Here is a 17,533-nt window from a genome sequence, read left to right on the forward strand (position 1 = left end):
GAAATGAAGCCTTCTGGCCCAAATAACATTTGTGTATGCCTTCACATCCAAACCAGAAATGAAAGTCATCTGCAGTGATGACAGAGCAAGTGAAAAAAAGAAATGCCCTTTTTCTCTATTCGTATGAACACAGCAGATAGTGCCATTATTGTATCAAATATTTAATACGACAAATATTTAATAAATAAATATTTATAAATAAATATAATATAATAAATATAATATAATAAATAAATATAAATAAATAAAAATTTAATATGACAGTAGGATACATGTGCTGCATCTGTATATAGTATCCAAACAATGCCCACTGTCTATTGCCATGTCTAAATTTTATTTTTGATTCATCATGGTTTTACCTATAAATTCCAGCTCCCTGAGCAACAGTGTGTTCTGGTACAGTATCTCCACTGTGCGGGGGATGAATGTTATTGTATTTTTGCTTCAATTTCATGTTTGATCATGCACAGTTGACGATGTGAAATATTCTAGAACTATTTGAAAAATATTCGGCTTTTCAAATAACGACTATTCGATTCGAGGAGCGAATTGAAAAAGGGGAGTATTACATTCGTTATTCGTAAGTTTTGAATATTCACACACCCCTACGATTTAGCGGTTCATGATAAGCAGATTTTTTGTACATTTTCTCTAGGGAAACCAACCAAAAAAATTCATCATTCATGACCTGATTCATCTTAACAGGAGTATACTGTGTGTGTAGTGTGGGCATGCGTGCACGCACACACATGAGCACACGAGAAGAGGGACCCGAAAGTAATGAAAATCTCTTATATATATATATATATATATATATATATATAATTTCGCACATGGGCATTTGTTCAAACACTCGCAAACTTTAAACACTTTTATAGTACTCAACCTAAAAGCCAACAAACTTGTCTGACCACTTTATCTATTGCTCAAAACTGTTCAGCAACTCTTGCAAACTGATGCCCTTCAATACTTTTGTCGTTTTTTTCTTTGCCTCCTGCATATCTTGAAAACGCTTTCCTTGAAGGTATCGTTTCACTTTTGGAGATAGCAAGGGGCAAGATACAAGTGGTATCAGAAGAATGAGGTAGCCTTGTCATCTCATTTTTGTGGGGAAATGCTGCATGTTCAATGCTATGTGGGAGGGAGTGTTGTCACAGTGCACAAGCCACTTGCCTGTGCTCCACAAAACTAGGCATTTTGATCATGCAACCGCTTCCTTGGCCACTTCAATGTAAAAATGCTGGTTCACTCTTTGACATTGTAATAAAAGTTCAAAATGAAGAATCTTACTGATATAAAAAAAAAATTCCCAAGGTGGAATAGAACATGATGCACACATGTTGTTTGACGTCTGCCATTGCAAAACCAGCACGGATGGGGCCAGAGGCTAAAAAAGGAAGCAATGCACTGAGCAGACAATATTTCACACAAGGACACTTCTTGGCCAAATTATGGAAACGATAGTGTAGTATGTCCTCTTGCATCACTCGTGGGTGTTAACTCCCCTTCCACCTCTGTAAAAAAAAAATTCTCGTCACTTTTGGGTCCCACCCTCTAATACTATAAGGTGTATCTAGTTGACTTGGTTATGATGATATGTAGTTGTATAAATGAAAGTTCTGGGTTTTGTGGATATTGCTTTAAGTGGATGCTAGACTACTTTCTGGATGTGTGTGAGTGTGTGCACATTGACTTATATTTCTTTTCTTCAGGTACTTTGCCATATGCGTAGCCAGCGCTCTGATGGCCTGCCTTCTGACTTTCCTGGTGTCTGCTGGGCTTATTGTGGCATACTTTGCTAAAAGTAGCCTATTTAACCACCCTGCAGGTAAGTGAAGAGTGAACACTTCACCTATGTGATTGGTAACAATTTGGCCACAGATAAATAAAGTAAAGCCATGAATGGAGACGTCTGACAGAAATATGTCTCGTTAGCGACTAACTTGCAAAAATTAAAGAGTGGAAACGAGTAAAACTTCCTGGAAAGGCTCCGGCAACATGACAATGGCATAAGAATGTTTGACTGCCGCCAAGTGCATGATTTCAACATTTCTTTCGGTGATTTCTGCATTGTCAACTTTGAGGTAAACCTCTTTAGGTTACTTCTCATAGAATCGCAGTACATTTAGGGGATCTCTAGAAACATCAACCGTTACCAGGGTGTTGCCCAGGGTACTTACAGAGGCCTTTGTCGTGCAATGGGAAATAAACATGCCCAAACCTGCCACTGCAGAAAATAGCTGGCTTATTGTGGTGTCATTAACTCTCCCTACTGCAAAAAAAAAGGGGGAGAATTTTACCTAATTTACCGGAATTTTTTTTTCGGCTGACTTTGTAGAGCTTTTCTTCCTGAATAAAATGGCACTATTTCAATTCAATGGGCATCCTTCATTTCACAAATTGTGTAAAAAAGATAATTTGAAGAAGGCTTTACTGCATGACTGTAGTGTCTTGTAAAAAAGCATTTTGGGGCTCGATACACTATGAAAAAAGAGTGTACGAAGAAAAAGCAGCCTGAAGGGTGTAAAGACATACACATCAATAGTGGCTACTTTTCTGCAGCTCCTAAAGTAGGCCATCTTCGTATGGTAGACTCACGGGCAGCTGCAAGGTCCTGTGGTCCATCCACAAAATCGTCGTCATCAGAGTCCTCAGATGAGAACACATCACTTTCCGTTTCAATGCAAAAGTCTACAGAGCTGTCATCTAATGATGAGTCCTCAAAATAATTTCCTTTATGTGCGCTCTCGTTGCATTGTTTCAACAAGGTAGCTATACTTTATGCGGGTATGTAAGAGGCAGTATAATGAAAGGCAAGGCACAAATGGCACAACATAGACAAGCGTGGTCATCTAGTGTCAGGAATCACAACTAGATGTAATGGGACAAGTATGGTTGTCATAGGTTCACTGTGTGACAAATTTTTGTTTATGTCTATAGTCGTCATTGGTTACATTGGTACAAGATTTCAGGACGACTATGCCCGTCAACAGGAGGTAAAGGGTTAATGAAGCAAGGACATTCGGAAAGTATATGAGCTTAGAACACAAGCCAAGGAATAGCTTAATTACGTTGGTGTCCTAATTTGCAGGGCAGAATATAGTACAAAAGGACAGTAAAAAAAAAATGACACGTGAGAAGAAACTACCAAATGCAGTCTTATTATGCAAGCTTTTGTTTTTTTCTTTTTTCCCCACAAATGCACTTTGCAGCATAATTCAAATAAAGATGTAAAGGCTTGTTTCCTGGATGAAATGCAGGAGCAGCCAGTACAAACAACCATGCATTCATTGGCGAAGGTCACTTGGATGCTCAAGATATTGGCTGAATCTGCATAGGTGACAGGCTTGGAAAGCTCAGAATTTATAACGAATAAGAAAAGTGAATGCATATATCTAGTGGGCAAGTAAGCAACTTGTGATAATGTGTGCTAGAACAAGAAAATAAGGTAGCCTAGAGGCATTTGTCAGTCTTGTAAGTATCTTGCACTTATCTAGTACACTTGGGCAACTTGTGATAATGTGTGCTACAACAAGAAAGTAAGGTAGCCTAGAGGCAATCATCAGTGTTGTGAGTATCTTGCACATATCTAGTGCACTTGGGCAACTTGTGACAGTGTGTGCTAGAACAAGTAAGGAAGCCTAGAGGCATTTGTCAGTCTTGTGAGTATCTGTCGTTTTTTTAAGTGTGTATACTTTTCAAGTAACTGGTTTTCTTCTGAACGAAGAGAACTGAGGGGCTCAATTTTTGTTAGCTGCAACCATATGAAGCCAATAGGTATTCTTGGCTTCAGTATCTGTTGTCTTCATATGGGTGTGGTTTTCTTGTTGTATGAAAAAAATAATTTTTAGTTGCAAATAGGTAAAATTTTCAAAAATGGCCATTCCATTTTTGTTCTTCTATTGCAGTGTAATTTTAGCAATATAGTTCTTACAAGCAGGTTAGGCCTAACATGCCTTATCTTTAAGCACTATTTGTGCAAATTATGTTTTGTACCCTATCTAGAAAAAGTGTTTGGCAAGCACGATAAAGGCTAAACTTGTACATTACACTTTTGGAGTGCTTTTAGTTTTGTTTGGCAGAAAAAACATATTAACAGAGAGTTGTAATGGAAATTAGAATACTTATTTGCAATTTTACTTGTGTATAAACCACAGCAGCAACATTGTTAAAACCATGAAATCTCATCTTTTATGGTTCCTGGCGCAGAATTCTGGTATATATCTTGAGAGTGCACCACAAACATATTATTTTTTGCAGTACTCAGGGCAGTGAGTCCTATTCCTTCCACTACTGAGTTTATGCGTTATAGATGGCAGTAAAAAAAATTACCACCGACAAGCAGAAGAATGCTATCATTTATACTGACTCGTTAAGTGCACTCAGCGCTCTAAACTTAAACTCCGCGTGCGAACCTCTGCTTGGTGATGTCCTAAACATGGTGGCCTGTAATAAATACAGAGGAACCATACAATTCTGCTGGGTCCCAAGCCATGTTGGGATACCAGGGAATGAAGCAGCAGATAGGTTCGCATTCATGGCCGCGCACAAAACCATAACGCACACAGCACTTCTATGCAAAGACAGTATCCGAGCGATTCATAAGGCCCTGGCATCAAAGTGGCAACTAGAATGGGACTCTTGCATGAATAACCAGATACACGCAACAAAACCCCTGCTTGGTGAGTGGAAGTCGTGCAGTCACCAGCAACGCTTCTATGATGTGATCCTATGTCGACTTTGAATTGGGCATACATGTCTGACACACAATTTTCTACTTCAAAACGAAAACCCACCACCTTGCAAGAATTGCCATGAACCACTTACAGTAATGCACATTATTATGACATGTCCACCTACTGAAACACAGAGAAAGAAGCTTCTACAGAATCTCTACAGCTTACACATACCTTTACACCCCTGCTCAATACTGGGAGGTGATCCATTAGTGCCTTTCACTGACTTGTTGAACTTTTTAGAAGGAACTGGTTTTTTACACAGGCTATAAAGTAATGCAGCTTTCGCTGCATAACGTTTGATTCCTTAATATCTTGTGGCCGGTGCAGCATGGCCTTAGTCACTTTTGCTCCATTAGACCTGAATTAACTAACTTCCACTACTGACATAGTTTACAGTTTTTGATAGCGAAAATGGATTGCATGTGCTACTGCATAGCTTCTTTTTTAATGATACCATAGCAACCTTGATTCTCAAGAAAGGCAGTCTGCAAGGAAATTAATCTTCACAAACTGAGTAATGCGAAAGTTTAAATGAGTTGGTGGTTACGATTCATTTCATCTTATACCACTGAGCACGGGACAAGGGAAGCATGTGTTCATCGTTACTTTCTAGTCCTTTGTCTCATATGAAGTGCTATGGGCCTTATGCACTGCATATTTGAGCCAGCAGTACAGTGCTGCCTCCCTTCAGTTGTGGCAAGAATATGAGGTAATTGCAATACATCGTCATGTTGTAGGTATCATGGTGCGTCTTAGTTGAAAGTGGTATGTCTGGTGAATAAAATATTATGACACAGCATTCTTGTGCCTGTAAACCTAGCAGCAGCTCCGGAAATGCATTCAGCAATCTTTAAAAAGTGTTTTATATTTCTGTAGAAGTCATAAATATGATTACATTTGACAGCAATTTATCTAAGTACGTGGCACATATTTTTCCAGTGGTGAGTGTGAATGCCATTTAAGCACAGAAATGTGCACTAACATGTGGTTTTCATAGAAAAGAGTAGTAATGCTCTGTGCACCCTGTTTGCTAAAGTGATGTCGATCACTGTGGTAGGGTTAGTGTGAACAGTATATTTTCATCTTGAATGAAGAGAATAGATAGTGCTTCACATTTTTGTTAGTTGGAGTGAAATAGACGTCAGGTTTATCATTTTCTACAGGACTGTTTCCTTAGTTTCATTTTAGTAGTGGCAATCAGTGCAAAGCATGAGTGATGTGCAGTTTCTTTATGTACATGACAGTTGGAGCTCATTACTATACAGTCAACATTCCATTTTTTGGACTCCCTAGGAACCGGAAAATGTCTGAAAAATTGGGCAGTCCGCAAAAATGAATGGATGCCTTTAACTGCCCTCAAGGACTGGAATTGCCGCATTCAAATACAAAATAGCTTTAAAAGCCTGCCAGTACAATTATTAGGTGCCTCTGTGCTTGTACTGTGACAGGAGACGACAGGAGATGCTATGCTTGACTGCGTAACTCCGCTGTATGGCATCGAAGCTGACTTTTGTGACCAGTATTATGCAACGCTTTAGACCCTTGATTGATTTGCACGCTTCAACACCAATGGCAGGGATGGCTATAGCAGAGTCAGCGCAATTGTCAACAGCGCAGATTTTTTAAGTGAGAAACACGGCACCGAACAGCAGGAAGCTTGATAGTGAATGTCGAAGCAGCTAGGCTTGAAGACGGCACATAACTACTACGACTGCCAGCAGATCAGCAGCTAGAGTGCCGATTTGAGGCTGCGAAATAATCATAATGGTGGCTTCAATTAATGTTGTTTTGGACCTGTAGTCATGGCAAAAAGCTTGAAAAATCGGATGGTGAAGCGTTTCAGTGTCCGAAATTTCAGACTGCCTTGTACATTGACTCTACTGGGTTCCTGAAAGATTCCTAAAAGACTTTGAGAAAAGAAAAATGTGCTTGATGGCTATAACTAAAATAAATCACCTAGTGCAAGAATAAGAAAACAAACTGCTAGCCTGAATAGTCATCACCTGAGCCAATTGCAGAGGCAGTTGAATTTCCTTGTCGATATACAGTGACAATTATGACTTCAGTCAGCAAATTTGGTGGTTGGAAACGATTTAATAGCTTGTACTTCTCTTCTGAATATTTCATGTGCTTTGAAATGGATGTCCTTTCAAAGTCTTTTGAAGTCTGGGAAACTAGGAAAAGTCAGGCGAGCTATATTCAGTGAGCACAATCAGTAGGCAACAATGGTTGGGATGATGTTTTGAGAGGTAACTGCAACATCTAGGTTCAGTCTTCACAGTTCAGGCCCATTGAAGCACACAGCATTTATTTAAATGCACAACTTCCTCCTACAACACACTCTTTACTGTCTGATCCCTTGGCACATATTCAAGACAGACACTGCTTCTGTCACTTCAATATGCCACCCCGTGATCCATACTTTTCTCTTTCCTTCTTATTCTTCTTCTTTCTTTCTTTTTTAATGTGGAGGTTCTTTCTCTATCTACTGCAACATTTTTAGTTGTAAACCCACTGTAAACTTCAACCTTGTTATAACAAAATGTACTTCAAGGGAAGAGGTCCGGACACCAACCAAAATGGTTTAAAAAGTATATTTACGGACCTCTTCCTTTGAAGTATGCATCATCCCTACCAGACGGGCTTCCGTCATACTCTCGACTTTATAACAAAATGTGATATAATGAAATAATGTATATAACGAAGTAAATGAAATTCCCTGAAATCTCTCTAGAGATCCATGTATTCTAAACCTCGTTTTAATGAAGTGAGATTGTCTGGCCAATGGATATAACAAACTAGGTTCATCTTGAAAACCAAAAATACCCAACCATTTCGCGCTGTATACATTGCTTTACACAATGTTCAGCACTCGTTCGCTGCGGCAGTTCAAAACTCCCGCATTTATGTTTCGAATATGTCATCGAGCAGCATTGGTCTTTCTCACCTCCGCACGTAGCTGTGGACCTAAGCACAAGCAGGAGCTCATTATCGCACTTCTCCACTGACCTCTCTCTCTTGCATTTGCCTGGCTGCACGAGACATGCGGCAATGCAGAAGATGTGCGGTGGTGGGAAAGATTAGTGCATTCACTTATACTGTGTGCCACGCAGGCAGGCGTAGCTGGGCATGGCCTCCGAGATCTCCCTGGCGCACCCTCAGGGGTCACACGCAGGCCTGCGTGGCTACATGCGGGGGTGCAAAATAATTAGTGCATTCACTTCTCCCTTTCTCTATGGTGCGCCGCACAGACATTCATAACTGGGCCTGGCCTCAGAGACCTCCCCAGCGCACTCCCAGAGTTCACGCCCAGGCCATGCTTTCACTTCTCCCTCTCCCTGCGTCGCGCGGGCTGCCAGCTGGGCGTGGCCTCCGAGATCGCATTGGCATCAATGCAATCCGGAGGCCACGAGCCAACTAAGCCAGGCTGGCGCAGCGAAGTTTGCTTGCCTCCTTGATCACGCAGTGTTCTGTTGTGTGCCATGTGCTGCTCAACCGCGATGAACCAGGGGGAAAGGGGGTGTGAAAGAGCATCACAATGGAACAGAAGGAGCTATGTAAAGACCTTCGCATCAAGTCACGTGTTGCACACGCCAAAGATTCTTTTGTAGTATTAAAATTTCATCGCATGCGTGGCCGTGTAGCAGTTCTGCAGGCCGCAAAGCTGTCTTCTTATTTACATGTTTACAATTGGGCACCCTATTAGGTATGTATGACAATAACAGATATAATGAAGTAATTTCGGCTTCCCTTTCAGCTTCATTATAACGAGGTTCGAGTGTAATTTCTTTCAGAAAGCTTTTGTTACCATTTTGAGTGAAAAGCAGCCTGTGACCGTCTTTGACATGGGGCTCTTTCTGGTTGTCACTAAACAGATGAGGCACATGAAACCCAGATGATGTCTAACTGGCTCATTGTTTCCAAATTTCTCAGCATTTCATCACAGTCCACATGGGTTCCCCCTTCCTCAAAAACTTTTCGAATAGTCAAAGGATAGTTTCCATGAACCACCATGTACTCCCTTGTGACATGGTTATTGCATGTTTTAGCAGGCTTGATGTCATTTCTAAGGTGGGGGAATTAGTATGTCTGCACATAATAGGCACCACTGATTCTCTCACAGGACCTGACCTTATGCCCAATATACTAGGACATTAAAAAAGCCCAATATACTGTAGAAATTTGTACCGTCCTTACTTGCGTAATGAGCCCACTTTTTTTCTGTAAAACTGAAGTTGGGCAATGTGTTTAATATGTGGTGTAAATTTTATGGGATCTCTTTTAAAAGACAGAAAATTGGAAATTAAGATGTTAATGATTAAAAAAACGTCTTAGCTAACTTAGCGTTGCAGCAAATATGGACGTCCGTTATTTCATGGGCCTCCGTAGGGCTGAAGTTGGGGGTGTGGTTATTATGGAGGGGAAAAAATTCAAATTTTAAAGTGCAAAGTTGGTGGTGCACTTAATATGTGAGCGCGTTCATATTGCCAATAAATACGGTGATTAATTTTACAAAGTTGTGGATACATTTATCTTTTTTTAAAGAGCCTCCTCTACCAGTGTACTGCTCCCAGCCTTCTTTCCGCTCTTCTGAAGCTTCTTAAAACTTATGCTCACAATTTATAGTTCTTTTATTCATTTTCCTGGATGTATGCTTTGGGAAGTACGTCCTTTCGAGTTATCTTAAGTCTAGGGGACTGGAAAAACCCTGTTTGAAAAATGGCATGCCAAAGGTGAGGCATGAGCCAGTACATTGTAGTCCTGCATTCCTTAAAATTTCTAACAGCTTACAACACTACATTTGGCTCATGCAGACATCTCTGTGCATAGTCAAGCAACGGGGAAACCCTCTGTGAAAGTTTCAAGGCTTGCAGTAAAACTTCACACAAAAGTGTTCTTCCAACACCTTCATGTTTGCTGTCTGAAATTTGACAAATGCTTTTTACTTGTTCCTAGTTCAGTGGTTGTAGTTTGGTAACTAATGCTCATGATACTGTAGAAATGGCATCTAAATTACAGGGCTGCCACTAAATGTTGCTAGAATGTGATGTGCTAGGAGTACTAGCCACCATGTTTACCAGTATATAAAAGTACTAATTTAAGAAGCTTAATATGTTTTTAAACAACAGTCTGGTTTAACCCAAGACCCTCTCAGCCGCTTTGTGTTATTGGTGGGTTTCTTAAAGGGGGCCTGAATCACTTCTTTAACTAGTCATAGAATGGCATCACTATTAAAGGATGTCATTTCACAAATTGCCTGTCGCAAAAATTGCTTGAATCCTTCTAGTATAAGTGGAACGTAGTTATTGCACCTATGCACTTCTTTATCTCCCCTTTCATCTCCACTAGCATGCTGTAAGCTACACAGGAGGAATAGCAAAGGGGCAAGGCCCCTGCCAAAACTTGGGCATTTTCCTTTTTCTTTGTCATTGTTCTTTTTTTTTTCTTTATGGCACTTTCTCGACTTGAGATGAGTGCTTGGGCCACTGATTTATATTGTGTCACTATATGCCTGTCACCTACAGAGACCGATCAGAGCATGTGGTTGTCGGAGTATTTCGCCAGCGAGGGGGCTCGTTGCAGCACCCCGTTGCAGATGCGGTATCTACGTTACAAAGCAGACGCAACTATATGCAACTGTCATGTGTATAGTGGAACACAGAATGTTTGCTATGTGCATGACAGGGCTGGAGCGCACACTCGCGTTCGTGTGCCCTGCACCAGCTTTGTCCTGCACCAGCCTGACCAACGGATAGTAGCCGAATCCAGATTGCGCATTTTGGAGTGCTATCAGTAACTCAGCATGGAGTGATGCCTATCAAGGCGTCTAGCCAGGAGTAAGCGCAAGCTTTTGCTCGCGAGGCGCCGCAGGCGCAAGGCATGTATAAGCGAGCTAGCCCGCACAGGCAAGCATATGTGCGGTCTAGGAGATGATGATATGCATTGGTGAGTACTGTGTCATAGCTGACTCAGTGTGAGTTAACAGACCGACTCAGGCACATAATGTTTTGATGTTGCAGCCTATTCATGGTTGGTGCTGTTTGTGCCACTAAAATATCACTTTTTTTTTTCTTTTTCGTACACGGATTACTGTGCTCATTACAGGAAACATATATGAAGGAATAACTCTCCTAATGAGATTACAGCGATGCCCCAGGTAAACTAACACAGGCTGTAGGCAAAGCTTTCACACAGCTGAAGACTGGATAGCATCAGGAATTCGAGTAATGGTACTCCTTATGATTGGAGAGCAAGGCATATAAGATGATAATGGGAAATTTGAATGTTAGATAGGGAATGAAGAATGGTGAAAAGCAAAGTGAAGCCATATGAGGTTAAAATAGGGGGCGGTTTGGCCTACCTGTGCACATAGATTTAATCATGTACTTTTTACATGCGGAGTCCATAGAGTGAGGTGAATTTTACAAGATCCTGTATGTGCAGTAAAGACAAGTTATGCTTGCTTTTACAGGTTTATTTTATGTGTTTGTGCCAGTGGACAAGACCATCTGGCTCCTTATGGTGGAAATATGTGCAGCACTCTCACTCCTTGCTATTGCCCTTCTAAGCCACTTACTCGGTTTTCATTTGTTTCTTGGTAAGTATTTGCCTTCATTGCTGCTATTGAGAGTTTCTGCCTAGTACAAATTGTATGTAAATTTTGTTGTGCAGGAGCAACTTAACACGGCTTCTAGAGGAATCTAAAATATAAAGAATATAGTCTTCGCCTTCAAATTTTACACATGTTATTTCATTTATGGCTGGCCAGCTGGATTATCAGACAATTTCTTGCCTTTAAACTACATACTTAGGTAAGAAGCCAAGGTACCTTTCTCAGCATGTGGCGGTAGTGTTGCCACCCACCAGTCAGGTTCACTACCTACTTCTACCTGCCTACCACTTGATTATGCACTGTGGGTATAGGTATGGTGGTGGTACATGACATGTTGTGCAAACAGGGTGCCACATGAATATTTTCTTCACACAGTGTACACTGTCTGTATCGCGTATACAGCAGTGTGACATATACTGACATGCACACAATAAATGCAGTGCGCTTGCGATTATTGTTGACCATGGCCCAACAAAAAGTACATATTAATGGAAACAAGGTACTGTATACATGAAATATCATAAGAAGCCAACGTTACTTGTACTTACTAATTGAGCTACTTGTATTTATTAATTGAATTAAAGAAATAATAAATTAATGGAAATGGAAGTGGATGAAAAAACAACTTGCCACAGGTGGGGAACGATTCCACGTCTTCAAATTACGTGTGCAATGCTCTAACCAATTGAGCTACTGCAGTGCCATTTTCCCGTCCACTTTCTGGGGTATTTATGTTTTACTACTAAAGCTAACCCTAAGAGTGTTAACCAGTGCCACCACTCGCAAACCTTGGTGACGGATGTGGAACATCCTTTCGGCCGCAGGCATCACGAGTACATATGTTTTGGCGGGGAGGGGGGGTGAAGGCAACTGGTCAATAAACCCACACATGCTACCTGAAGGCATCAATGTTGCCAGATTCCAGACCCTCGTTACACGAAAGTAGCCCGTATGCATGAAAGTAACTTGATCTGACAGTAGGGGTGACGCAGCTAGGTGTCACATTTACACCCCAGTTGACAGTAATCTTCAATTACTTGCAGCAACAGTAGGCCAGGTAGATCAACTGTAAAATACTTCTGGCATGTCTCCATGTACAAGAAGTGGTTAGAGAGAGAGACAGAGAGGGATTGTGAAGAGGGAGAGCTGCTATTTTCTGCAACCCATTAGGGAGCGTGGCTCAGCACTCTGGGGAAGGGGAGGGAGACAAAGAAAATAGGGAAAGGCGAGGCAGTTACAGAGCCCTTGTGCCAATTGAGGCATCGCAGTGATACAGTATTGCTGAGGGAAAGAGAGCCTTCCCGTGACACAGCACTTAAATAATCACTTGGTATATACATCAGCCGACTGATTTTTTGGACCTGTCGGGGACTGCAAAAGTGTCTGAAAAGTCAGTCTGTCCATTCAGTGTTAGCAAAGAACAGTACTCTCTCAGTTACACAACATGTACAAATGCAATTTTGAGCATAATTAGTGAAATTATCACTCATTTCATGTTATGAAAATTGTCTAAAAAGAGTGGGTAGTTTGGGGAAGTTTTCTAAAGTTTTCTGCCAGATGCTGTGTCTCGGAGTGATGGGTTTGAAGAATAATCAGAGAGCCAGTGTATTGTCAGCTTTTCTTGCCTGCACATCACAGTACAGTATGCTTTTCTTTGTCTTCCTACACCCACATTGCAGTGCTTCTTATCAGTACTGATGCATTGAGTTGCCTGCACACATTTCTACTTTTTGCACTATGTAGTTGAAACCTTTGTGTATCTGTGTCAAGGCATTTGTGTAAGCATCCTGTGTATCAGTCCCATAGAGGGAAAAGCAAGATTTTCTTTTTTATGCTGTGAATTAAGCAAGAAATACACTGCAGTCTGTTTATATTTGTGTTAACAAAATTATCATAAGCCTACTTATGGCCACTACAGGATGAAGGCCTCTACCAGCGATTTCTAATTGCCCCTGTCTTGTGCAAGTTTCCTAATTTCATCATGGCACCTAGTTCTCCGCCGTTCTTGACCGCACTTCCCTCCTCTTTGCACCCTTGCTGTAACTCCATTAGACCACAAGTTATCTGCCCTATCCATCACATGGCCTACCCAACTCCATTTCTTCCTCTTAATGTCAAATAGAATATTGGCTACCCCCATTTCCTCTCCAATCCACTTTGCTGTCTTCTTATCTCTTAAAGTTCTGCCTATCCTTTTTCATTCCATAGCTCATTGCGTGGTCCTTAATTTCTTATGAAGCTTTTAATTAACCTCCATGTTTCTGTCTCATGTGTTAGCATTGATAGAATGCAATGATTATACACTGTTCTTTTCAATGATAGTGGTAAGCTGCTTGTCATGACTTTGTAATCTTTATAGAATCTTTATATGCGCTCCGGCCCATTTTTATTCTTCTGTAAATTTCTTCTCGTGTTCAGGATCCCCTGTGTGTATATAGTCTATATAAACATACTCTTGCACCTAATCTAAAAGCCGACTGTCAATCACGAATTATAGTGCCAGGCTGTTCAACATTACCTTGGTCTTCTGCATATCAATCTTGTAATTCTACTCTTACACTTTGTCAGCTAAGGTACTGAATCATTTGTTTCAAGTCATATGCAGTGTTGCTGAACAGAATAAATGTCATGTGCAAACTGCAGGTTGCTCAGATATTCACTGTTGATAATCTGTCCCATTCTAGCAGGTTGAAGGCTTTTTCTGAGCATGCAGTGAATAGCATTGGAGAGATTGTGTCTTCTTGCCCGATTCCTTTCCTGATTGGTATTTTTCTGCTTTTCCTGCGAAGAATTAAGGTAGCTGTGGAATCTTTATAGATATTTGCTAATATATTCACTTATGCTTCCTGTACTACATGCAATGCTGTTCAAAACAGGGTGTTTGGTTATTTGAGAAATGAAAGGTGATTACACCTGATGCACCATAATAGTGACTGTAAGGAAACAATGCGCATATAGTGTTGTGTTCATTGAAGGAGTTAAGCACTGCAGCACCACACATTGGTTTAAAAGAATGGATAATGAAACAAGGTGAGATTGGCTTAACAAAATTGCTCTGCCTGGATTGAAACAGCTAATTCTTAGGCAGACTAAAGGCGAAGTGCCCTTATTGTATGACGAGGAAATATTGTGCAATAGTTAGCTGCTCAACACGTATTTGCTCATTAACTGGTGCCTCTGTACAACTGCTGCGGTTCTCCTGCAGCAGAAACAGTTAAATCAGTCTCCATATGCATCTATCCTACTCTCTGTAGATGCTATTAAGTGCTGTTGTTCCTTAGAATTTTTAGAATATTCATTTCTATTTGAATTATAATTGTGAATTCTCAAAACCAAATTGAATCTAGTAGCAAAGATGTTTAATTCTCAAAATTTCGAGTATTCACACACTCCTAGTTATAACCATATGTCACTGCATACAGGTTGACTTCATAGACTGTTTTCACAAGTTACGAGCTGCAATATGCCCACATGAATGATCATGTGTCTTTGGCAGTGATATATAAGTGCGTTATATTCAGACACCCATTAAATAGGAAGCATTGTTTCAACTGCACTGGTTTACACAGCAGCTAGTATTCTGAAGGCTTGCAGGATTGTGTTGTCATGAAGGTGTCCCAAATAACTTCTTTTCAATGAGCACTCATAATTAAAGCTTGAAAGCAGCACTTCGTCGGCATCATTTATTATTCTTATGTAGACCAAGAATTTCTTAGCAGTCTTTAGCTGTTTGTAGATACCTTTAAGAAGTTTTATGTTCCATAAGCTCCAGCAGAAGCAGTAACAGAAATCTGATTACATGAGGCAGTAGCTGGTGGCCGAGATGAGTACTGTGTTAGTGTCACCAACACAGTCTCATAGACCATGCCAACACCAAAACATTGAGCTGCATGAGCACAGTTGGAAACCCCTTTTGCTTTTGGTAACACAACCTGCAGTGAAGCAAAAAAGTATGCAAAAGATGCAGAAATGAGTGACAGCCGTTTTTACACAGTCAAACGCTGCTGATGTCAGCCACACATTACAGCATGGGAGCCAGAACCAGCCAGACACTACATGATGCCACTTACACATGATTGCAGCACCCTTGTGAGAACTACAACTATAATGTCAGGTCTTTTCTGCCTTGTTATCTTTGTCTTCATTTCTTTCTCTCTTTTGTATCTGATTGCAGATCAACAAAATTGATATTATTTCTGTGTTTGCATTTATCTGCATAGAGATTTTTCAGGTTGTAGATTTTTCCTGTTCATTCACTGTAATTGATCCCCACGTTAGTCTTGTATTAAGATTGTAGCCTAATTGCATATAAGTAAACAAAAAAAATCAGTGGCGATTTAGTGGTAAATGCAAGAGAAATGCATTGTGGGGAGGGCATTACGTTGCATCTCTTTAAGGTCCCTGAGGGTGGTTAGGAGCAGGCCACCGTTAGTCGCACTATATATGCATACGAGAAGAAGGGGAACTGAGGGGCTCGATTTTGCTAATCATGACCATGTAAAGCCAACAGACAATGAAGCCCAGGAAAGCATAAGGGAAATTAGCTGTTGTTGAAATTGAAATGTAGAAAATAATAAAGAAAAAGGAAATGAAAGTGGATGAAAAGATGACTTGTTGCCAGTGGGAGCTGAACCCACAACCTCTACATTACGTGTGCATTGCACTACCAATTGTGCTACAGCAACTGCTGTCAATCCATCCACTAACTTGGGTATTTATGTTTACTAGAGCTAGCCCTAGGAGTATTAGCCATTGTCACTCAGAGCCATGGTGGGCAAATGTGGAGCATTGTTTTTTGCCCAATGGCATCACGTAACACATGAACTTAAGGAGAAGGCGAGCAGACATGTGACTAATAAACCCTCGTACGTATGCTACCTGACACCAAGGCTGCCAGGTTTAAGACCCTCACTGTGAATAAATGAGAAGGGGAACCGCAGGGCTTGATTTTGCTAATCATGACCATATAAAGCCAACAGACAATGAAGCCAAGAAAGGCATAGAGGAAATTAGCTTTGGTTGAAATTTAAATGGAGAAAATAATAAATAAAAGGGAAATGAAAGTGGACGAAAACATAACTTGTTGCTGGCAGAGAAACCTAGGAACGTGCGTGCGCGCCTAGGTTGTGTTTGTGTGTGTGTGGACGTGTGTGTGTGGTTGTGTGTATGTGTGGACATGTGCGAGACTGGCTTCCCACACATACACTTTTTTCCACTTTGACACGTCTAATTTTAATCCATTAAAAACTGTCTACGCTGTAGTAGTAGATTAGCCCATCATTGTGAGCAGTACTACTCAAAGTGGACTTCACTCTGTGTGTTAATTCTGAATGTTTTTCTTCTAAGTGAAATGTTTTGAGATCTTGATGTAATTTCGACCGGGTAAGGTGGGTCTTCACCACAAGAATCAGGAAACGACGATGAAGCTGGGCATCGTGATGATGAAAAAAAGTTGAAAAGATCGTATTCACTTCATTGGTACATGGATGTGACTATCATCTGAGTCTCGAGCGGTTCTTATTAACACAAGGGCCAGCACGGCCTCAAATAACTTCTGGTAGTCCTGTGGTAGTCGCTGTCTTCTTCCGGAACCTGTCTTTCCCTTTGCCCATACTTGGTGCCAGCTCGGGGAAAAGGGTGACGTCGTCTTGACCTTCAGTTTACCTTTCTTCTTCTATCTTTTTGTGTCAGCTCGTGAAGAACGGGGTGACATCTTGACCTTGTGGTCTGTCTTTCCCTTTGCCCATCCTTGGTGTCGGGGGTAATGGTGACATTGTCTTGACCTTCGGTTTCTTCTTCTATCCTTTTGTGTCAGCTTGTGGCGAATGGGGTGGCGTCGTCTTGACCTTGTGGCCTGTCTTTCCCTTCGTTGATCTTTTGTGTCAGCTCAGGCAAAAGGGTGACGTCGTTTCGGAGAAGAGGGCAATTATGTTGATGTGGAAGCCCGTTAAAATGCTTCTCATACCTGACAGGTCGATCGTAACAATCCTCTCAAATTACGTATAGTAATTACCACTAAATAAGGTAATCCTTTATGCTTATGGGACTGAAATAAGTACTGTAGGTAGGTGTTTTCATTTGTTTCTTATTGTTTCTTTGTTTTTGCATGTGTATACATATAATTCAAATCTTATCAATGAGCATTGTTGGAAGAAGGCTTTATGGAATGCACTTGAACTTA

The 17,533-nt window shown here is 40.9% G+C and overlaps 1 protein-coding gene across 3 annotated transcripts in view; it reads left to right on the top strand.

Annotated features, from left to right (window-relative positions):
- The window catches only part of LOC142565054 (palmitoyltransferase ZDHHC11-like), a 122,033-nt gene that overhangs the window by 74,735 nt on the left and 29,765 nt on the right, over positions 1-17,533 (top strand). For all 3 annotated transcript variants that reach the window (XM_075676232.1, XM_075676231.1, XM_075676233.1), the window contains 2 exons: positions 1,713-1,828; positions 11,212-11,337. In XM_075676232.1, coding sequence (XP_075532347.1) covers positions 1,713-1,828; positions 11,212-11,337 — 242 coding nt within the window. The remainder of the gene's footprint in view (positions 1-1,712; positions 1,829-11,211; positions 11,338-17,533) is intronic.

Source organism: Dermacentor variabilis, chromosome 1 (genome assembly GCF_050947875.1).
Source record: "Dermacentor variabilis isolate Ectoservices chromosome 1, ASM5094787v1, whole genome shotgun sequence".
Taxonomy (NCBI): domain Eukaryota; kingdom Metazoa; phylum Arthropoda; class Arachnida; order Ixodida; family Ixodidae; genus Dermacentor; species Dermacentor variabilis.